General features: G+C 43.6%; 1 protein-coding gene across 1 annotated transcript; it reads right to left on the bottom strand.

The window, feature by feature from the left end:
* Positions 1-2,408: 2,408 nt before the first annotated feature.
* CASC3 (CASC3 exon junction complex subunit) lies at positions 2,409-21,987 on the bottom strand. The gene is made up of 14 exons (XM_049860280.1): positions 21,701-21,987; positions 21,257-21,284; positions 20,875-20,912; positions 9,818-9,976; positions 9,577-9,728; positions 8,805-8,981; positions 7,935-8,620; positions 6,664-6,728; positions 6,282-6,396; positions 6,015-6,113; positions 5,555-5,769; positions 4,826-4,948; positions 4,612-4,675; positions 2,409-4,151 (listed from the first exon to the last, which is right to left on the bottom strand). Exons 1-13 carry the CDS (start codon positions 21,929-21,931, stop codon positions 4,652-4,654), a joined length of 2,112 nt encoding a protein of 703 aa, XP_049716237.1. The 5' UTR covers positions 21,932-21,987; the 3' UTR covers positions 2,409-4,151; positions 4,612-4,651.
* Positions 21,988-23,900: the final 1,913 nt, after the last annotated feature.

Below are 23,900 nucleotides of genomic sequence, written 5' to 3'. Positions count from 1 at the left end.
GCCCAGAGCTTACATAGCCATGGAGTAGTAAAAGTAGTACAAATTTCCACTTCAAACGGTCCTTATTCTTGATGCCTACATCAAGAACATTCTGTCCCCAAGGGTACACTGCCTCCAGAAGGAGGAGGATATAGACACACTCGGTGTGAGCACATTCAGGTTATGATTACAAGGTGGGGGAGTGGCACCAGGTTCCGGATGGGTTGAGGTTCCTTGGACAATGCCCCACCCCTGTTTACTGTGCACCGACCTGGCAAGGGCAAGAATGCTAAAGACTGGGAGTGGTGGTAGAACTGAATAGGGTGTGTACTACACATGTGTCACTGTGTGTGCATATTTGGTCCCATATATGTTAGAATGTGTTCACAGAAATAGAGCTTTGCACACCCATGTCTGTGGCTTTAGAGAAGGAACATTAAAAAGAGAGAGCACAATTTTGGCTAAGAAGCTAGACTGCAGGTCTGAGTATTGGACACCCTAGCACCCCCAGGTCAAAAGGGGAACTGGTTGGATGGCTTGCAGCACCCCAGGTAGTGTTTTATGAACCGAATGGAGAGGGGAGGGCTCCTCTCCCAGCACATGCCACAGTTACCAGATTAAGCCCGTTGCCTTGGTAACCTCCTCTCTGGGCAGGATTTGGGATTGTCGGTTAGGAAGGGTGAAGAACTGGGGAGGAGTATGAAGGGTGTGGGGCGTGGAAACAAAATGGGCAGAGACCTGGAAACTGGAAATGTGGGCAACAGGACTCCAGCACCCCTCCAATTACTCAAGAGCATCAGGCTGAGACTAAGTTCAAGACCTTGAACCAGGGAGGAAAGCCAGCCCCAGTCCTGGTCCTCCTCAAGCAGCAGTGGTCCTCATCCTGATACACAATGGAGTCACCGGGTACGTTTCAAAAAATAGATGCCCTGGCCACACCCCACAACAAGAAAATCACATCTCTAAGGTGGGACCAAGGCATATGATATTTTTTAAAAGTAGCCCAGGTGGTTCTAACAGCCATGGTTTAGGATCACTGCCCTAGGGACAACCCAACCCATCTGGGCTGCAGATGCTGGAGACAACTTTGGAGTCCGCACTATTCTGAGTACCAAGATAGCAGGCTTGTGTGCTGACCCTGAGGGGAAGGAGGGTTGGCAGAGCATCAGCACTGAATCATGGAAGAAATAAAGAGAAAGAAGTTGGTGTGAATAACTGTGAAAAGATGGGGGCAAAAAGCTTTAACGGAGAGCTCAGCCCATGGGCTTCTAGATTAGGCAACTGCAAGGTTCCTTAAGGCAGATCTGTTACTGCCTCTTACACTCCCCTCCTTTCTGCCCATTGGGAGGCCGGCTGGGAGGGCAGAGAACCTAGGGGCTTTGCTGAGCTTGAGTTTCTTCTTGCTGAGCTGGTTACCAGGGCAACGAGAGAGCAATGGGATCTAACTGCAGGGCTGAGGAAAGAAGAGGTAGGGGTGAAGGGAAAGCATCTCTTATACTCTCACCCCCAAGGCTGACTGCTATTGTTTGCATGACCCCAGGAAGCAGGCCCATAGTTACCCATCACCCTTTGGGGGAGGAGAGGGGTAGCAGTCTGACAAGATTTAAAGAGATGGAATTAGAGATGGGGTCAGGAGAGATATGGTCCTCTAGTTCTAACAGTAGCAGGGGTGTGGGGGAGGTTCATCCATCATTTTAAAATGCACAGGATGCCTCTGCCCTCAGTGTGAGAATCCCTGGGACCTAAAAACAGATGCTGCCAGCTCCACTTTAAACTCAACTGCTCTTCTACATCAGTGGATAGCCCCTGTAGTAACCTCCACCCCACCCAGGGCCTGGAGGATGAAAGTCAACTCAAAGCTGGGCACTAATCACCCTGTGTGCATTGGGGCCAAGTGGCCTAGGTAAATGGCAGCACAAACCATGCTGGTGGCTTTCCCATTTCCCCTACCCTTTTTTTCTAGGAGTAAGATTGACAGGAACCTCTCCCTTAGATTGTGGCTCTTGATACTTCAATGCCAGACACCTTTACTTTTCAAGCAGAAAGATGGCTATCTGTGCCTCTCTCTCACCCAGGACCTGGTACAGTTGTGTTGACATTTGGTGGTGCATTACCCTGGCAAACTTACCTGCTGAACACATGAGGCATAAAGGGACACCAGACATTGAGTGAGCAGCATCTCACTAGTTTTTGTGCCCCTAATACTTTGTGTGAGGGGCTCCATGACATCCTGGTGTCTATTTGGTAATGTGGCTAGGGAAGATAACTGGTGGGGAGTACATACACACTTAAAGCTTCATAGGGGTTCCTCACCTCTCTGGGCTTCCATTTCAGAAGTCTGAGCTGGCTCAAGCTGTAACTCTGGGGTGGGGGGATGATTAATAAGTCCCCACCCTTCCCTTCCATCAAGACCCATGCAAAACACTGAGAAGGGAGTCAAGTTTAGTCTAAATTTTATTTCCAAGTCACAATGCTGATCACAAATGTGCATCCTTTAAAACAGTAACAACAACAACAGCAAAACAACCCCCTCCCCCCCAGAAAAAAAAAAAAAAAAAAAACACACTGGAGAAATCCTTGCAACTAAACACAGGGGACTGACAGAGATAACTGTCACAGTGTCTTAAGGTCTGGGAATCTGGGCATGCTGCCCACAGGCTTGAGGAGACATCTTCAGGTTTAAGGCAAAGGGAACAGCCTACAAAAGGCACGACCACCAATTACCCCCAGAACAATCTTAAGTTTTTTTTTCTCTTTGGGGGTTACAGCTTGAGTGCCTCTCTCCCTCCACACCCCACACCTGTGACTCAGACTGGTTAGGCCAGCTGCCCAAGAGAAGGAACAGATAAACAGACAGTGACATTACTGGGGAAGAGACACAGATCCCACCTTCTCCTTCAGGTTCTGTAACAGGACGGGAACGGCAGCCAAGTTAACCCAGTAGACACATGTGCTACAGTATGGGAACCTCTTCCGCGGAGCCACGGATAGGGAAGGAAGGGAAAAAGCCCTTGCTCAGAGGGTGACTGGGTTCCTTAGGCCTTAAGCCCAGGTATGGTACCTACTTCTGTTTGCAAGGACAGGAGTAGCATCTGAGGGGAAATAAGGTATTATCATCTAAAACACTTGCAGCAGGAAAGACGTGGAGAAAAGCAATTGCAAAGCAGAAGGCAGAGAGCTTTCTGGATACTACGTGCCTCTAGAGAGATGCATTGGTCCACAGCAACTGAAAAGGAGTAGTAGTAGGAGGGATGGAAAGAGGAGAAGCAGGGCCCTCTATTTCCACTTACCTCAAAGACTGAGCCCTGAGGAATGTGTGAATACAAACCCCTAATATACAAAAGGCTCTTCGCTCCATCCTCCCTTTCTCACAAAAGCACCTGGTTTACCATCTCTCTCCACAGCAGAGACTGTGTCCTCAGTAGAGGACTGAACACCACCAGAGCACAAGGACTGATGGAAGCTCAGAAAGGAGGGCTCTTACCCACCCACTTTAAATTTTTTCCACAATGTGACACTCTGCAGACAGCTATGCTTCCATAAGGTTAGAGAAGTTAAGAGAATCCAAGTATGGAGGAAAATAATAAAAGCCAACCAAAACTGAAAGGCCAGTCCTTTGAAGACCTGGTGGGGGAGGGCTGGCTGGCACAGTCTCAATTATCTGGGATGTAGAGAAGGGCCAAAAAGGGAACCCAGAGGAGCCAGCAAAGCAGCAGAATGAATTTGTTTCACTCAAAGACAAGAGAGCAAAAAGCAGAGAGAAAAAGAAAACACTAAAATAATATTAACTTAAGAACAGCTAGCCAGGCTTTACAAATGAACATTCTTACAAAACAAAACTGAAAGGAGCTTTCCTGGGAGCAGAAAACACGTGAATTTCCTGGGAGAAAGTAAAGAAGAGCAAAAGATGCGGGCTTCTAGATCTAGACTCAGAAGCCTAGGCTGTCTGGATCTCTCCTCCCCTAAGCTCAGCCAATCCAAGTGAAGAGTAGAGGTGGGAGGGGGTCTTCTTGCTACTCCCTCTTTTCAGCAGAGCCTGGCATCAGAGGAAGGCAGGGGTCCTCCTCCTTTAGCCACTCGCTGATGGGAGCCACCCTGTATCTTTGAAGTCCTCTTGGTCATAGACAACCAGCTGTATTTCTCTTCTCTGCTGAGCTCTTAGCTCTGTAGTTCTGAGAGGGGTGAGGAAAAAGGATGAACCACCGAAGTGTTAGTGGACCTTTTGGCATTTACAAGCTGTTTTCAGAAAGCCACAATTTCCAGAGAATTTGTCTTAAAGCAATGTCCTTAAAAAAAAAATCCATAGACTTTCTCTTTGATCTTCAGAATCAGTCTGCTTTAACACCTTAAATTCAGACATCCCCTTTCCTTATTAAGTTAGACTACTTCCTGTATTTTTTCCTCGCAGTTTCCCAAATGAAATTCTGCCAAGTTAACAACAGTTTGTACTTTAACCCTGCCCAATGCATAAACAAAACAAAGAATCTAGCAAATTTTGGGACTCCTTTAAGCCTCCCCTGAGCCATCCCATGATTACAACTTAAATCATCAATTAGGTGATTCTGTTTACTTGTTAAGCAAGTTAAGGAGGAGTATTAATGTTACAAAACACATAGTAAGTTATGTACTTACTTTTATATGATGTTAGATTTAAAATATTCACAAACTCAAATTAACTGGAACCCCTGCTTACAACCTGAAATAATAAAGTTGGAATATATCATCAGGTCATACAGAAAAGACGGTTTTCCATAGAAATACACCCAGAAGAAGAAAGAAATTCTCTAGGAAAAGGAAAGCCCACTGATGTAGGATGTGCCTTGAGTATGGCAAGGGGCTCTCATACCTCAGGGGGTGGGGGCTTGATGGTGACTGGCTGGGGAGTCCTTCGGGGTGGGGAAGGCTTTGGCTGCACCTGCTGCTGGGCGGGGTTATAGTAGGTCACGCCTCCATATACCTGTGATGGGGCCTGGGACCCCACAAGCCAGAAGAAAAATGAGGAATTAACTTGTCCAAACTATGATGAACAGGAAACACTATTTAGTTGTAAAAAGAACAGTATTAGGGAATACTTCATTTTAAGATCTCTAAGCTGCCCCCTTTTAAAATAAAACGACTATTCGTTTCTGCCTTAATATGGCATGCTGATTCCTACTTCTAAGTACTGCCCAGCTTTCTCTAATTCCTACCATCAACTGACAAATAGAAGTGGCTGAGCTCAGTGGTGACACTCCAAATAACAGGGGTTAGCCTGTTGGGAGTTAATCAGGACAGAGGTAGGGCAGGCAAGGAGGAAAATACAGCTTCTTTATGCAGCTGAATAAATAGATGAACAAAACACTTGAATAAAATATCATTAAAGAAACTGAAGTGAATAAACAGATGATGAGCGTTACACAAGCTGCATTTCCAGCTCCTGACCACCAAGAGGCGTCCTGGTGCCACATGCAAATCAATGGCACTAAAATGTTCTCCCAAATTCCTTTAGCATTCTCTCTATATCCTATGTTCCTGTATTATTTAAGGAATATTTTTTTTTATGTACCTAGAAAGATCTGCTCATTAGCCATCTCACCTGTGTATTTGGATATAGATGAGGTGGTGGTGGGGGAGGCAGTGCCCCTGGAGCATAAGGGTAACTGGGATTACCAAAGTTCATGACGCCTGGAGCAGAAAAGTAAGTAGGAGCAAGCAATTGCTGCGGTGGTGGCTGTCCTGGAGACATGGACACTGGTGGGGGATAGAGGCCCGGATTGGGCAGAGGTGCAGGTGTCTGGTGAGGATGTAAACCTGGACAAGGGGAAGAACACAAAATTTGAAATAGAAGATAACAGCATTTCCATGGGATGGTCTGGCTGGACTGCTCAAACAGGCTCAGGATGGAACTCCTGAGGATCGACCCAAGAGGAGTTTCTGTCGCCCAAGAAGCCAGTCTCTCAGGCGAGCAGCACAGAGCTCAGGTGGATGGGGTTTATAAAGCTCCCAACACACATCCTCACATACTAGAAGCATACAAGCAGTGGGGCAAAACCTACCTGGGTGGGGAAGGTGCATTTCTGGCTGCACAATCATGCCCTGAGGAGGCAGTGAGGCAGGGCTGTCACCATGGGTATAGATTGGTCCTTGGAACTGCACTGTAAGACATCACATTGGGACTCTCAGAAACTCTCACTCTTCAAATCACACAGACAAGTCTCCTTTAAAAGGGTCCCCCCAAACCCTTTAAATTTTTCACGTGAAGAAAACTGCAACCAGACAATGTTTGGTAACCACTGAGAAGTCTGAAGGGAAATTACACTTACATGGATCATAGTAATGACCCTCCATGATACTGATATGCACAGGGGGTGCAGGGGGTTCTGGCACAGGTCTTTGCCGCTGCGATGAATAACGTTTGGCCCGACCACCTTGGACACCCTGAGGTAAAGATAAAGGTCTTCAGATGCTGCAAAAACACTTAAGCTTGGTACATGGCAGATTTTAATAAGTATTTGTAAAGTGAACTGAAAAATTCAACAGAAGGCAAAATTTGTTAACTTGAACCTAAACCCTCTATATTTCTGAGATCCAAATTAAAAGATGGGTAATCAATAGGAAAATTGACTTCGAGGTCTTATCTTGGTTAAAGAATGAATATGCTGTGACACGCAGCCCCTTCCCTGTCTCCCCCTTTCCCTTCTGTACCATTTCTTCCATCCGGTTAAACTGAGGTGGTGGTCCTGCACCCATATGGAGGTGGTTGGGCATACCTGTAATACACCAAAAAGTCACTGGTGAAGAGGAAACAGACATGAGTGCGACACAAAGCTGCCATCCAGAAAATGACAGGCTGTAAGAATCCAACATGGGAAATGGCTTTCTCCTTTTAAACTACCAAAATACCTTTTAAACTATGTCTGCTTCCTGTCAACACCAATATTTGGATATTTGCCCCCACAGCCCACCACCTTAACACAGCAATAAAGTCCTTGACCAGCCACACTGAAAAAGAAAATGACTCCAATGAGAAAACCCATATTCAAATTTCTCCCACCAAATATGTCACTGTATAGAATCCCTGGGAGGTTGTAACTGGCACATTGTAGTATCAAACACAGTGAAAAACTCTCAGCCCCAGGGTTTCTAAGCAACAATTAGGCCGGGGAGTGATGGATCTGTAAATCTATCTGATCACATCCTGTTTACAGAGATCTGGGCTGGGAAGTTTGGGGAGAGAGTCCCATCTGATAAAAAATGATTTAGGATAAAAAGGAATGTTCTAGAGACTGTCTTCCTGTGGTATATCAATAAGAGGTGCACTCCATCATCCAGCGATCAACTCCAGGTCTAGTTTTGGCTGCACTGGTTTTTGTTCAAAAATCACTCCTACCAGAGAACGATGCTGAAACTCCCAGTCTTTAAGAGAACCAAGTCTCTAAAGCTATGCTGGCCAATGTGACAGCCACAAGACACATATGGATTTTAATTAAACATTCAGTTCCTTAGTCACTGTGGCCACATTTCAAATGTTCAAAGGTCATTTGCACACTCCCATCATTCCAGAAAGCTCTACTGGGCAACGCTGCTCTAGAAGAGTAAGAAAATTAGAGAAGTCTTCTTTCAAAAAGATTAGAAAAGATCCTGACCCACATTCAAATAAGTTTTTGCCCTCAAACATTTAACCTTTAGCTCAACTAATAAGAACACTATCACCTTCTGCTTTTTCTACAGAGTGATAAAAGATTCTGTACTCAGCTCAATACTGCTGACTAATCAGTTAATAGTAGGAGCAAAGTAGTGGGACAGTCTTGGGTAGCAAGTCAAACTGTCTAAGGACTTTGGATGAATATACGTATGAATAGCTCTCCTCACAGTTAATAAAAAGGCAGATGTTTCTCAGATACCCCATCCCAGAGAGAAACAAGGCCCATGCCCCTAAACCTAATGAAACAGTGGGAAGAAGGGTAGCTACCTACCCCGAAGTTCCCGAGGCTGCAGGAATGAAGACTGCCCTGGAGTCCAATTCTGTTCTGTGATACTTAGTTGTGCCACATCTTGCTCAAGTCCACCTGTAGTAGAATCCACTGGCGCCTCCCAGTTTCCAGTCTTAGCAGGTGGAGGAGGAGTAGTTTCTGGGATAGGAGGTGCCGGGGTCAGCCCCTCAGGCGGAGGGGGCAACTCTTCCGCAATCTTGACTGCATCTCCAGCTTTAGTTCTGGTTCTTCTTGCCCGGGAATAGGATTTCTTCTCAATGGGCCTGTCAGGGGCCGGTGGTGCAACGTCAGGAGCAGGAGCTGGTGTCTCTGAGGCTGCCTCTTCCTTCTCAAGACTGCCATGCACTTGAGCATCTGTTTCTGGGGACGGATCCCTCACAGGAGTCTGCTCTAGCCGCCGCGATCGGTAACTAGTCTCATGCTTAGTAGTCTCACCAGACCTGCCACCATGTGGCCCACCAGCCTCCGTAGGCCTAAAACCAGCACGACCTTCCTTGAAGCCCCCAGAGCGAGAGTAATTCCTGGGTGTAGACATACGGCCAGTACCTGCAGCGTTCCTATTAATAAATGTCCTTGGTGACAGGGCGCCCCCAGGACCCTGGTGGCGATGGGACTTGTTTGGCCGCTCACCAATCCAGTTTGGATCTCTTTGTGGAGGACTCCCAAATCTAAAAAAGGGGGATGAAGAAAGTCTTAATAAAATAACAAAAGGGGCCACCAGAGATATAAACTGAGGGTTAGGGAGGACTTTCCATATCCCTTACCCATTCAATTATTGGCTGGAACGGAGTGAGAAAAGCAGGGGAGTTCTTCCTAAAAATATCTACAAGCTAGGCTCCGAAATTTCTTTACCTGGGTTTCCGAATTCTTCGGGGTTTGATGTCATCAGGATTGTGAGCTGAGCGAATGTCATAGCCATAAAGAGCAATGAGCTCCTGTCGGGACTTCGGAGCCTGTTCATCCTCCCGGAACTTGTCATGCTCCCAGCGACCCTCATCCTTCCAAAGCTTTCGCTGACGTCCTTTGGGTCTGGACAAAATCAAGGACAAAAGGTTGGCAGAAGCTGCCAAGAAGAGATATTCATGAACCAAACAGGGCCAGGGAGAGAGACATGAGAACCTTGTGTAGTCTCCTCAACTTCTCAGATTATACAAAATTGGCCCCCCAAAGCAAGAGTGAATCCTAACATCTCCAGGCCTGCTAGGCTCTTATGCAACAGGAATGAAACATTTGGCATCTCCTATATAGGGTCGCTATGAATCGGAATCGACTCGATGGCACTGGGTTTGGTTTTTTTTTTTTATAAGGTATCCTATGCAAGTACCTCATATCTCAGAGGCTCTGAGCTTCAGATTAAGGAAGGCAGTTGAAGTATGACGATTTTAAGAGCGCAGGTTCTGGACACATACAGCTAGGATATGGATCCCAGCTGCTCACCAAGAATTACCAAATAATTTAAGCTTTGCTTTCTCCTCATCTGTACAAGAGATAATCATAAGACTGACCTCAAAATGCTCTGAGTAGTAAATGAGGTAATACAAGTAAAGCACTTAGCATAGTGCCCGGCATACAGTAAGTAGTAAATACCTCCTAGAAATTAGTAGCAGCAGCAAGTGGCTGTTACCTGACTTCCTCCTCCTGAGTTTGCCCTCGAAGATCATGCTCAAAGAAAAGCCCTTTCCGGGGTATGTATGCTGGATTCTTCCGATCCTCGTCATCATCCAAATGCTTAGGGCCCTTCTTAGCCACTTTGTTCTCCACAGGCTCTGTGCTCTCCTGAAGAAGATAGAAAGGGCTCCTAACTCCACCCAAGACTGAGAGCCTCAATTACAGCTCTAAGGCAGGGGGCTTCAGTGGGTACCGACCTGTCCATCCCCGCTCTGCCTCTCTCCAGTGACAGTGCCTTTGGTATCAGGCTTTTCTTCTCCCTTCTCCTCTTTTGCTGAAGAATTAGCAGCATCATTGGCTTCTGATTTCAGCTCTACTTTGGAGTTTTCGTCTTCACTATATTCCCCTTCTTCACCCTGAAAAAAGTTTCCATGCCAGCTATGAAGGGGATATCTGAATGATACATTTTAACTTTCCATTCTTTAGGCAAATACTTTCTGACAAACTTTTACTACAACCCAGACATTAAAAGCAACCATATACTATTCTTTTACTCAAATTTTTAGAAGGGGCATGCTTTAAAAAAAAAAAAAAAGCACATTTAAAAAATACATACACACACACACACAAATTCACCACTCATCTATCAGTCTGTCATACTGTGGTGGCCTGCATGTTGCTGTGATGCTAGACGCTATGCCACAGCTATTTCAATACCAGCAGGGTCACCCACAGTGAACAAGTTCCACCGGAGCTTCCAGGCTAAGACAGATTAGGGAGAAGTACCTGGCGGCCTACTTCTGAAAAAACTGGCCAGTGAAAATCTTATGAATAGCAACGAACTTTGTCTGATATAATGTAGGAAGATTAGTTCCTCAGGTTGGAAGGCACTCAAAAAAAATACTACTGGAGAAGAGCTGCCTCCTCAAAATAGAGACGACCTTAATGACAGGGATGGAATAACGCTTTTGGGACATTCATTTGCTGATGTGGCGTAGCTCAAAATATGAAGCTACAAACAGCCATTAATAATCGGAATGTGAAATGTACCAAGTATGAATCTAGGACAACTGAATGTGGTCAAAGATGAACTAGAATGCATAAAAATATTCTAGGCATTAACGAGCTGAAATGGACTGGTACTGGCCATTTTGAATTGGACTATCGTACGGTCTACAATAACAAGAATGACATAGTGAAGGGGAATGGTGTCACAATCCTCAAAAAGAATGTTTCAAGACCTATCCTGTGATAGAATAACATCTATATGCCTACAAGGAAAACCAGTTAATATGACTATTACTTAAATTTACACACCAACCACTAATGTCAAAGATGAAGCAACTGAAGATTTTTACCAACTTCTGCAGTCTGAAATTGATCAAACATACAATCAAGATGCATTGATAAATTACTGGTGATTGGAATGTGAAAGCTGGAAACAAAGGAGGCTTGGAAGTTGGAAAATATGGCCTTGGTGATAGAAGCAACACGGGAGATCGCATGATGGAATTCTGCAAGACTTAATTCACTCCAATTACCTTCTTTCAACAATATAAACGATGACAATACACCTGGGCCTCGCCAGACTGAACACACAGGAATCAAACTGACTACATCTGTGGAAAGAGACAATGAAAAAGCTCAATATTATCAGTAAGAACAAGACCAGAGGCCAATTGTGGAACAGATCATCAATTGCTCACATGCAAGTTGAAGTTGAAGCTGAAGAAAATTAGAACAAGTTCACAAGAGCCAATGTACGATCTTCAGTATATCCCACCTAAACTTAGAAACCATCTCAAGAACACATTTGATGCACTGAACACTAATGACCCAAGACCAGATGAGTTGTAGGATGCCGTCAAGGACATTTCCTCATAGAAAGCAAAAAGTTGTTAAGAAGACGAGAAAGAAAAGACCATGATGGATGTCAGAAAAGCCTCTGAAACATGTTCTTGAACGTAAAACAGCCAAAATGAATGGAAGAAATGATGAAGTAAAAGAGCTGGACCGGTTTCAAAGGGCAGCTCAAGGCACAAAGTATTATAATGAAATGTGCAAAGACCCAGAATTAGAAATGCAAAGGGGAAGAACAAGCTCAGAATTTCTCAAGCTGAAAGGACTGAAGAAAAAACTGAAGCCTTGAGTTGCAATACTGAAGGACTCTATGGGCAAAAAATTGAACAGTACAGGAAACATCAAAAAATGGCAGGAATACAGACAGTCACTGTACCAAAAAGAACTGGTTGATGCTCAACCATTTCAGGAGGTAGCATGATAGAGAGCCAATGATATTGAAGGAAAAAGTCCCAGCTACATTGAAGGCACTGGCAAAAAACAAGGCTCAAGGAGCTCACAATACCAATTGAGATATTTCAACAAATGCATGCAGTGCTGGAGGTGCTCACTCATCTATGCCAAGAAATTTGGAAGATAGCTACCTGGCCAACTGACTGGAAGAGATCCACATTTGTGCCCATTACAAAGAAAGGTGACCCAACAGAATGAAGAAATTATCAAACAATATCATTAAGATCACACGCAAGCAAAATTTTGCTGAAGATAATTCAAAAAGCAGTAGCAGCAGCACACTGACAGGGAACTGCTAGAAACTGAAGCCAGATTCAGAAGAGGGTATGGAACAAGGGATGATATCATTGTTGCTGTCAGATGGATCTTGGCTGAAAGTAGAGAATACCAGAAAGATGTTTACCTGTGTCTTATTGACTATGCAAAGGCATTCGACTATGTGGACCACAACAAATTATGAATAACATTTTGAAGAATGGGAATTCCAGAACACTTAATTGTGCTCATGAGAAACCTTACATAGACCAAGCGACAGTTGTTCGAACAGAACAAGGGGATACTGTGTGGCTCAAGATCAGGAAATGTGTGCGTCAGGGTTGTGTCCTTTCACCATACTTTGTATGTTGAGCAAATAATCCGAAAAGCCTGACTGTAAGAAAAAGAAAGGGGCATCAGGATTGGAGGAAGAATCATCAACGATCTGCAATACGCAGATGATACAACAACCTTGCTTGCTGTAAAGTGAAGAGGATGTGAAGCACTTAGATGAAGACTAAAGACTACAGCCGTGAGTATGGATTACACCTCAACACAAAGAAAACAAAAATCCTCATAATTGGACCAATAAGCAATATCACGATAAATGGAGATAATATTGAAGTTGTCCAGGATTTCATTTTACGTGGATCCACAATCGATGCCCATAGAAGTAGCAGTCAAGAGACCAAACAACGTATTGCACTGGGCAAGTCTGCTGCAGAAGACCCCTTTAAAATATTAAAAAGCAAAGATGACACCTTGAGGACTAAAGTGCGCCTGACCCCAGTCATGGTATTTTGAATTGCCTCATATGCATACGAAAGCTAGACAATGAATAAGGAAGAGCAAAGAATAACTGATGCATTTGAATTATGGTGCTGGTAAAGAAGCAAGGATGGCGAGACTTCATCTCATGTACTTTGGACATGTTAAGAGGATCAATCAGTCCCTGGAGAAAAAGGATGTCGTGCTTGGTAAAGTAGAGGGTCAGCAAAAAAGAGGAAGCCCCTCAATGAGATGGATTGAGACAGTGGCTGCAACAATGGCCCAAGTACAACGATTGTGAGGATGGCACAGGACCAGGCAATGTTTCATTCTGTTGTACATGGGGTCACTATGAGTTGGAATTGACTCAATGGCACCTAACAATAACAACAAGGCTCATGACAAGGAGACTGGCTTTAGAATAGGGTTATTCTCAGTTCCTTGTCCTCTCAGTGTCTGGACCTAAGAAGGCCAAGCTATAGGCTAGAAAGATAGGCTTAGAGACCCTCAAAGACACAAAGAAATGAGTTCAAGGGAAGGTGATCTAGTCCACATGACTGCCTTAATTATGTCAGGGTGCAAACATACCTCTGCCGCCTGGTAAGTGAATGTACACTGGTCTCTTATTCTCCTCCTGGGACATTTGCCCAAACCAGACTGCCCTCTCATAACTCCACACCCAGGATGGCCCCAGGAATCTGGTCAAAGAGTTAACATGAGATTCCTGATTAAATGAGCTCTCAAATTCTGTACCTATCCTTTCAAAGGCCCTTCCAGTGTTCTTCGAATTGAACTGAGACTGCCTGATTGGCCCAGAAAAGGCAACTTACTCTTTTTTCCCATCCTTCCTTGATCAGCATGTGGGTGTTTTGGCTTCTAGGTGTTTGGGTTAGGATTCCCAGAAAGTTGATACTGGCAGGAAACCCACAGAATTGAGGAAGATTCCTTGAGTACACCCGTACTACAGAAGCAAGCCTTTACCCACAGCTCTTTAACCACCAAGTACCCTTGATTCTTACCATTTCCCTCAATTACATGAAGTTTTTCCTTCTTCCTGAGATGGTGGTGGATGGGTAGGTAATCATTCAGTTCTTTCCTTGATCCTGTTTCCTGCAAGTTTTGGAGCAGGAATTGCCGGAATCTTGCTTTGTGTATGTACGCGACCTTAATTCACTACCCCTCATCCAATACATTGACTGAACTCAAATATCTTAAAAGAGTACAACCATGATTAACGAGGGAACTTTATGTTCCCCACCCCCTGCTTCTAGTTTATGGGTGCAATGTCAAACGAGGCAATCTTTTATTTCAAATGAGGAACTAATTCTGTTTCCAGGGCAGGACAGAAAGATACAAATAGCATAGTGCTGAGGAGACTCCGAACTAGAGCCAAGCCTGGTTTAACCGAACCCCAGATGCCACCCCAGGGATCACAATGCTTTAGCTCAGAGTTGTCATCACAACACTTTTGCCACACAGAGGGGGGCAGGAGCTGGTTGAATGGACACGGGAAATACAGGGTCAAGAGAAGGCGTATGCTATCACATCGTAGGGAGAGCAACTAGGGTCATGTAACAACGTATAAAGTTTTTGTATGAGAAACTGATTTTAACTGTAAACTTTCACTTAAAGTACAATCAAAAAAAAAAAAGGAAACACTTTGCCACAGGAAACAAACTCCCTACATCAATCAGTAAACTCTCTTCCCAACTCTGAAGCATACCTCTCCTCTAAGAAACTGCTTTCTTTGCAGAATTCTCACGTGGAGGTTTTTGCTCATTCTCCTACTCCGCACATACTTCAGAATAAGAGATGTTTTCCTCCTAAAAGTCTCTTCCAGACCTAACTCTTCCAGCCCCTGCTCTTCTGAGGCTCCTATCAACTGGCTATACCTCTATGTCTCTGCCTGGGCCAACCCGTCACTGAAGGCTTTAGCATTGAGTTTATCTCCACTTCAGTCATGCATTTTCATGCCCACACTCTGCACTACAGTCCTTCCTGGGACTTTTTTTTTTTTTAAGTAACCTGCTCCACTCTTAAAATCTTAAACACCCTGGTCCTTCATCAAGGAGCCCTAGTGGCACAACTGTTAAGTGCTCAGCTGTTAACCAAAAGGATGGCAGTTTGAATCTATCCAGCAGCTTTGCGGGAGAAAGACCTGACAATCTGCTTCCATAAAGATTACAGTGAATAAAACTCTACGGGGCAGTTCTACTCTGTCACACGGGATTGTTATGAGTTGAAAATCAACTCGACAGCACTTAACGATGGCAGTCCTTGATCAAAACTGCCTATCATTCCAGTTCTCGCTCAGTTGTTCCTCTTACCCTCTCTGTCTTCAACTTCTTAAGACATTCACTCCTTTGACCTCTCTGCCTTCTTCCTATCAATCGGCTCTCCCTCACCTTCACTTTCTACACTACTAGTGTAGACTCCATAGCCCATCATTTCAATCACTACTAGTGACACCCTCAATTCCCTTGCCACCCTCACATGCCTGGTCCTGCATCAACTCAAATGTCTGCTTTCTCTAAGTCTCAAATCAGGCTACTGACCATCACTGAGGGGGGTAACCACGACAACAACAAAATTCACACAACTTCACACCAGTGCTTCCTCCAACTTCAACAGCCTGGCAATCCTTTGAAAGTTTCCCTAGGTAGTTTCTGTTCCATTCACCTCAACTATTCAAACGTCCTCTAATCTCGCAATTCCTACCCACTCCTCCCAATTCCCCTTCTTGCCTTTCCATTTCACAAAGAAATCAAAACAAAAAACACCAGCTTCCTTCCCAAACCTTTGCTCCTCTCTATAATTATAATAGAAGATGTTTTCCTTCAACTTTGTCTGCTTCCTATTTCTGCTCAAGTAGTCAATCAAGGATGTCAATACACTTACTATCTATTGCTTGCCTTTTTTTCCCCTTTTCTATTTCTTCCTTCTCATCAATCTTTTATCATACTCAAGACTCTCCCAACTTTAAACCACCACCAAATTGCCTCTTTACTTCATACTCTTCTCTCCAGCTATCATTTCTCTAGCCTCCCCTTCATAGGAAGTTTCTTTTAAAGGTATTCTTGGAGGATTCTGGGAAAATGGCAGCAGCATAGTTTTTGAATCTCTCCAAATCCCAATATGAAAAGACAGAGCTTCTAGATAGCAAAACAAAAACCTTTGGACAACATTTATAACAGAACTAGGTTACAAGGTATCCCATCAGGCCCCAAAATGCAAGCAGATAAGAACAAAGCACCAACAGCTACAAAGTCTACATAGAACTGGTACTGGTGCAGGAAAAAGCAGAGAGAAGCAAACAGACCTGAAAAGAGGAGAGCCCTGAAATAATATTCACTGGAAAGTACAGAAGACAAAACTGAGAACAGCAGTTCCAACTAAGAACGTTCTTGTTGTCTCCAATAGCATGTGAGTGCAAGGGAGCTGTGGTTGGAATGTCTGAAGGGGCTAGAGCAGTCTACCCCTTTGAATTCTAACTGACCTGGCTGCCAGGGCTCTCTTCCAGGACAGGGACCCAGACTAAATAGAAACTGCTGAGAAGAAAGTCAAATCGAGCAGAAGAGGGAGAATGAAAAATAAAGAAAAGAGAAGCTACAGAAAAAGTTGGGGAAAGGAACAAAAGCAGGAAATCTCAGCAAGCAAGCCACCACATTGTTGAACACTTCAGGGAAACAACACAAGAGGGAATACTGTAAAGTTAGAAAAAAACAACTGTGAACCACATTTCCTTCTAAAAGATCAGGAAAACTAACTTTACATAAAAAATAAGTAACAAAAAATCGTAAGAGGTCAAATACCACACAAACTTATTGTAAGTGGAAAAAAAAAAAAACAGGATAACATTGCTACATATAATAATAGTATGCCAGAAAAACATACACATCATATTAAAACTGCAACTTCTATCTCAAAATGAACTAAAAGACATTAAGAAAACAATGTAAGGCATGGAAAAATTCTAATTCAATCAGAATTAGAAAAACTCAGAAATGAAATGACAGAACCCAGGAGAAAATTAATACGAAACATCATTTCAGACACTAGGCCCAAACTAGAAGGTACACAAGAGTGAAAAGATGTAATAATGGCTTATGAAAAGTGAAAAAAATAAAAATAAAAAATAAATGAAGAAACAGATAAAAAAATGAAAGAGAAAGAATTAAGTACTAAAGTCAGGCATTTTGATAACAAGAGTTCCATGCCATTCGTAAAAGCACACCACCTACCTGAGAGTACTGTTCCAAAACAACGAACACCAAGACAAATTCTAACATAATCACTGGACTTAAAAAAAAAAAAAAAATCCTTTGGACATCTAGACAAAAACAGCATGTGGTGTGTAAGGGAAAGAAAATTAGATGACCACCAGTCAGTTTTGTTCAATATAAAATCTTTGGCTCATACAATCTTTCCATGAGTCTGGAAATACCAATTTGCAAGAAATACAAAAGACAGAAGAGCATGTTGAATTGTTCCATGAATGTGCAATCATCAAAATCTTGTCAACAGATCAATTGTAAAGAAAAGGGATGGAAGATGAACATGTAAATTAAGAAACTTAAAAGACAGATCAAATTTTAAAAATGGACAAGACTAAACCACAATATTTAGATACACACAGTTGATAGCTAAAAAGAAATTCAAATAAAGGACTACTATGATTGCTATGAAAGTTGGGATATCAAATCTCTTTCTCTAATCTAGACCAATGCTGTCCAATAGAACTTCTGGAATGGTAAAAAGGTTCTTTATCTGTGCTGTCCAATACAGTAGCCACTAGTCACAGGTAGCTACCAAGCACCTGCAATGTGGCTAGGGCAACTGAGGAACTGAAGTTTTATTTAAACAGCCATATGTGGCTGTGGCTACCATATTGGACAGGGCTGATTTAGACCCCTCTCCTAAATTTCAGATGATATATACTAGATGTCTCTACTCAAAAGCCCCACAGATTCCTTAATCTCAAAATATCTAAAACTTAATCCACCACCTTCCTTCCTGAAAACTCCTCCTCCTTTTCTCAGTAACAGCATTCATCAACCCAGGCATCCCTTGGACTCCTTCTTAATCAGGTTCCAATTCAATCAATCAAGAGATTCTACTAATACCACTTACATACCTGTTACATCTGCCTACATCTTACCAGTCCTACTTCCATACCCTTCTTTAGAGTACCATCATTACATTCATCAGACTATCCTAACAACCTCCTAATAGCTCTCCCTGCCTCCAGTCTTGCCTCTTCCACAATTCATTCTCCACACTTAATCCTTTAGTGGCCTTTCTTTGCCATTAGGATAACAACCAAACTCCTTTACACACAGAATGGTGAGCTGCTATAAATTCACAATCACCAAATCTCACTGAACATGTCATACTGCCTGGCACTCTTTCCAATGTGCCCATTCTCTGGTAAACATTCCCGATCTCCAAATCCCTTATCTCCCCTTTTACTCTCTGCAGATAACATCAACACCTACTTCAGAGAAAATAAAAGCCATCTTATCAATCACCCAACCCTTTCAATTCCATAGCCTAAAACACTTTCAATTCTGTTCACTTCTATCTTCCCTGCCACCACTCTAATCATGCCACACTCACTGCCTGCCTAGACCTCCACAATAGCTTTCTTACTAGCTTTTTTAGCTCCAATCTTGCTCCCCTTGGATCAATTCTCCTCACTGGAGGCAAGATAACTGCTATAAAATAATAACTCTCTGATTTTACTGTGCGTAGCATCAACTTGGGATTTTGTTAAAATATAAATGCTAGTCACTTCCCCCACCCCTCCAGATTTTATTTCAGTGGGGTTCAGATTTTCTAATGTAGGTGTTCCCTGGATCTAACAAACACTGCTATAAATTTAAGTCTAACTGTATCACACTCTTGTTCACAACCTTTTTATAGCTTTTCACTTCCTTAGAATAAAATCTAAATACTTCTTACCGTGGCTTACAATGGACTTGAAGATTTGCCTCAGATTCACTCTTACTATCTCCCTTCCTTGCTCTCTTACCTTCCACTCGTACTAAACAATTCACATCCTCCAACTCCCTGTGAGGCCATCCCTTCTAGTGCTCCTTACCAGAAAGTGCTCCCTCTGCTTAGAAACAATCTGCCTGGCCTAATTCCTACTCAATCTCAGTTCTGTTTAACATCCCATCCTTTAAGTGTTTCCAAACACCCTAAACCAGGCTGCCCTTGCCAAGCGCTCCCAAAGCACCCTATACTTTTTAGATTACGGTACTTATCAACACTACCGTGTAATTGTTTTTTTCAAATCTGTTTTTATTTTAGGCTGCGGTAAACATATATACATATGTAACATTTGCCATTTCAACATTTTCTACATATACAATTTAGTGACATTAATCACATTCATCGTATCGTCCAACCATCATCACTATCCATTTCCAAAACTGTCCCCATCACCCTTAGCATAAGCTCAGTGTGCCCTAGGCAATGACTTCCTCTTTCCTCCTCTCTCTCACCCTGGAATTACTTTCTGTTTTCCCCCTCTGAACCAGAATGTAAACTCCATGAGGGCAGACCCACATTGACTTTTATCTGGCACTGAGCAGATACTTATTAAAGAGAAACAAGTTAGACCCTTTACAACGTGGCCTCTGCTCACCAATTCACCTTTATTTCTGGAACTCATTTTGTCCCAATAATGCCCCAGCCACACCAAACTACTTTCAGTTTCCAAATGCTCATCTTCTCTCCTGCCTTTGGGCTTTCTCATCTGTTATTCTCTCTGCCTGGAACATGTTTTGCAGAGCTAACTCCAACTTATTCTTCAGGTCTTAGTCTTTCCTGACTGCCTAAGATAGGTTTAGTATCCACCATAACACTCTACTTAACTCTAACCCAGGCGCTGTCACCAACTACTACGATTGCTTGAATATTTGCCTGACTTCCCTAAAAAGTCAGAAAGTCCAGGCTCTGACCTCCCAGCTGAGAATTTCCATTCCCACCCCAGATATACTGAAATCAGAATTTACATTTTAACAACATCCCCAGGTGATTCTTACATACAAATAAGGATCTGTTATTTATACATGCAGATTTTATTAAAATGTAGATTCTGATTCAGTATATGTGGGGTGGAAAAGCAAGTTCTCAGCAGGTGGTCAAACCAGACTAAACTAGTTCAAAGCCCTGGTCAGAAAATCCCTAACGACAGAAATTTTGTTGTAGTGCTCACTGCTGTACCTCCAGAAAAAAAAAAAAAAAAACCTCCAGGGCTTAACAAAAAATCTAAGATGTAGTAACCCAAAACCAAAAAACCCACTGCTGTCGTCGAGTCGATTCCAACTCATAGCGACCCTATAGTAACAGTTCTATAAAATTTATCAGAGAATCTCTGATCCACTATACAATTCTCCCTGTACGTTACCTATCACCAAAATCCGACACTTAGGAATCTACTCAAGAATCCCAGAGAACAGCCACTCTGATGGCACCCCTAGTCAATCAAAACAGGCAAGCTCACAAAAGCCTGCCTTCAGGAAACTGACTTTCACCTAAAGATAGACAGCAAAAACCCCATCTATAAACTGAGATGCTTTTGGGACAAACCACTAAGCAATCCTGCCCTAAGTCTTTACATAAGCTTGAAAAAAAAAAATGCAACCGGCTGGCTTTTCTACCTAGGCAGCATGAAGTGAACTACCAAACACCTCATGAAGGGCATTAGAACGTTCTCTCTTATTCCGAACTTCAGTTTCTTTAAATAGGGAGAAAAACCAACTACTAACAGGGTAACAAACATGGCTTGAAAGGCTAGCTCCAAGTTACCCTCATTCTAACCAAACAAGGCCTTCTCTAACAGTTTTCCAAAAGCATAAATGAAAAACACACAAAAGGAGCAAGAAGCAGATCATGGTACTTTTGCACCCCCGGTGTGTATATAATACATTTTCCCACCTACACAATAGGAAAAAAAAAGTATTACACTCACTTCTGAGTCTTCTGCACTTTCATAATCCGAGAGAACAGCTGAAGGAAAAAAGAAATATATGAAGAAAAAGATACAACAAAATTATAATAATTACATTTCTTGACTGCCTGTTGTGTGTCAGGCTAAAACTCTCATTTAACTCTGACATCAACCTTTGAGGTGGATAAAGTTTTACAGATAAGGGAACAAGCTCAGAGAGATTGGATTTTTCAAGACAATACTGCTAAAACCGATGCTCTTAACCACTACATTACAAAAGAACCACTTTGCAGCACCCTGCCCCAAATCCATAATTCTGAGGAGATGTCAGCTGTTGGAAATAGGTAAATTGAGTTTATGTGCTAAAAGCTCTTCTCATGGTGGGGTAAAAGATGCTACTCACCATCACCCTCGATGCCATCTTCACTCTCCTGAAGGAAAAAAGATATGGGTTAGTTCTAGATTTTCAGAGTAGGGACGCCAAAAAACAAACATAGGTGGGAAGCTGAAAACTCGAAACATGATGGCCGAAGAAATAGACGGGGAAAAGTGCATTTTTAACAAGCAGCATGCGAGGTAGGTCTGTTCTCTTCACCTCCAGCCCCAATTTGTGAATCAACATCCGCTTTTCATCCGCCCCGTCTTCACCCTCCTGCCAGAAACCCTCATCCTTCATCCTCGCCCCTTCCCTCGGGCCCGGCCGCAAACCCGCAATGGAGTAACTCTCCTCTTTAACACAACACGCCCCAGCATCTGCCATCAACTCTCAGCTTCCCGTCACCTCCACCCCGGCCGCCCCCAGCCCCGGCCGCCCCGGCCCCCGGGCGCCCCGCCGGCGCTCACTCACACACTCCGACTCCCCGGCGCTCTTGACCCCCCCGCTCTCCACCCGCCGCAGATAGAGGCCCCCGGCTCGGCCGCCGCGCTGGGAAGGAAAAGAGCCGCTGCCTCCGCCTTCAGCGCTACCGCTGCAGCTCCCGCCGCCCCGCGCCGGGGAGCCGCCACTGTCTGAGCCCGAAGCGCCAGACTCCTCGTCTTCCGTGTCCTGCGAAGCGCGCTGTCGCCGCCGGTCCGCCATCTTACGGAGAACCGCCGCCGCAGCCGCCGGCCAGCTCCTTACGCACCGCGCCCGTCGCAGGGAGAGCTGGGAGACTCGAGATGAAGTCCCGGCATGCTTCACGGGCGGCCTTTGCTACTCCGCTTCCCAGTGGGCGGGGCTAGGGCTGGTGCCGGCGCCCTGCGGCACGTTTGCGGGCGAGTAAGATTACGTCCGGCAGTGGTGTGCGGGGGGCGTGGCGCGGTCCCCTACTTTTCAGGGCTGGCCCCTGGCAAGGGGAGCTGGACGCGGACGGCTTTCCCCAGTTTCTCGCCCGGCCATCTTGGGCTTTCCTAATGGAAGACGTCAACCTGTCACAGCCTCACTGCAGCGCTGGGGCGATTACCATGGTTTTCAATTTCCATTTCTCTCCTTTCTACCTACATTTAAAGCAGGCCATTTTACTGCATCCGTTTGCTTGGTAAAATCCCATATCAAGGTAAACCTCTAAAGCCGTTGTGCTGCGTCAGATTTGCCACACCAACCCGTTTTAAGCTTAAGAGCTGTTTGCAGTGAAACTGGAGGACTTAACTACTGCAGCACTTTTCCTCTTCCTGTGTCTTCCCACCCCAGCCATCACCTCTCCCAAGATGCAGGATGGTATGATGCTAGTCTTAAGATTCTACAACCGATTTTAAGAGAAGCATTAGAACTGGCATAGGTTCAAAATCCTAGCTGACATTTCTTTCTTTCTTAAGGGTTACCAGACTGGTAGATGAAGGGAATGCTTTCATTTTGGCAAAGTATTTGTCAGCAATAGTACTTTTTCTTTTGACCATTTAAAAAAAAAAAAAAAAAAACCCAAACCCATTGCCACGAGTCAATTCCAGAGTAGAACTGTCCCATAGCGTTTCTAAGGAGTGGCTGGTAGATTGGAACTGCCAACCTTTTGCTTAGCAGCCTATCTCTTAACCACTGTGCCACCATGACTCTTTGGACAGTAAGGACATGCAAATTGTGTGATCTGAGTTACCACTGTACGAGTGTGCATGCACATTAATATATGTATCAGAGAAAGGACACGGTGGCAAAGCACAGGATTCTGTCCTGAGTACTATTTTTACAAATGTTATGATTGACAATCTCCCTGATGTGAATCAAATATATAGACAATTTGAACCTGGAAGGCATTATGAATGTCTTCAGAGAGAATTAGGATACAAACATCTCAAAGGGGTAGGCCAGTGGCCAAAAGTGACAACTTGTAAATCCAGCTCCAAAAACCACCTGCCTGAGTTCAAAATGGAGGATGTATGATTTAATGTGTTTTAAAACAAACCTAGATGTTGTTATTGATCACGACGTAAATGAGACTGCCAAGTGTAGTGTCTAAATAAGGAAAGTGATAGTCTGCCACTCTGCCCTTCAGTTGTTTGGTCTGCGTCCAATTTTTAAATGGACATGGCCAAAATGTTCACTCACTCAGCAGGAACTGAAAAATTCAAAATCCTTTCTTTTGAGAACAATTAGAGACTATGAGGAAAAGGAGGGATTGGTCTTTTTTCTTTTTTATCTCCTGGAAGGTAAAGCAAGAACCAGTTGGTTTGAGGGAAGAGTCTTCTAACATTTAGAAAACAACATACGGGAAAAAACAAGGTGTTGAAAACAGAAGCTGGACTTCATTTGTCGGAATGTTGTCAAGGGGAAATCATATATCAGAAGTCAGACTAGATGACCTCCAAGGTCTTTCCAACTAGGATAACTCAGTCATAGACACTAAGCATCTTACATGTCTCCTGTTTTTAAAGTTTCTAATTATGTGTCAAGAGGAACACAGAACAGATGAAACACAACCACTGTTCTTGTAAAAATGGAAGTGAATACCTTATATGAAAGGGAAAATAATGTTTTTCTATTTTATTGTGAAAATGGATTTATTTTTCTAATCTTTTAAAACATACAAGCAGAATTGTTTAATGCTTCCCAATAAATCTAATAAAGTGAAACAAGA

Source organism: Elephas maximus, chromosome 19, assembly GCF_024166365.1.
Source record: "Elephas maximus indicus isolate mEleMax1 chromosome 19, mEleMax1 primary haplotype, whole genome shotgun sequence".
NCBI lineage: Eukaryota > Metazoa > Chordata > Mammalia > Proboscidea > Elephantidae > Elephas > Elephas maximus.
Note: the sequence above shows the minus strand (reverse complement) of the source record. Positions and strands in the feature narration are given on the sequence as shown.

Coding starts and splice junctions, on each gene's coding strand:
- CASC3 (XM_049860280.1), bottom strand. CDS start 21,931: ATGGCGGACCGGCGGCGACAGCGCGCTTCGCAGGACACGGAAGACGAG. Junction 8,621..8,804: donor CGAAGAATTCGGAAACCCAG/GTAAAGAAATTT, acceptor CCCCTTTTTTAG/ATTTGGGAGTCCTCCACAAA. Junction 5,770..6,014: donor AATGCACCTTCCCCACCCAG/GTAGGTTTTGCC, acceptor CCCCTTGTCCAG/GTTTACATCCTCACCAGACA.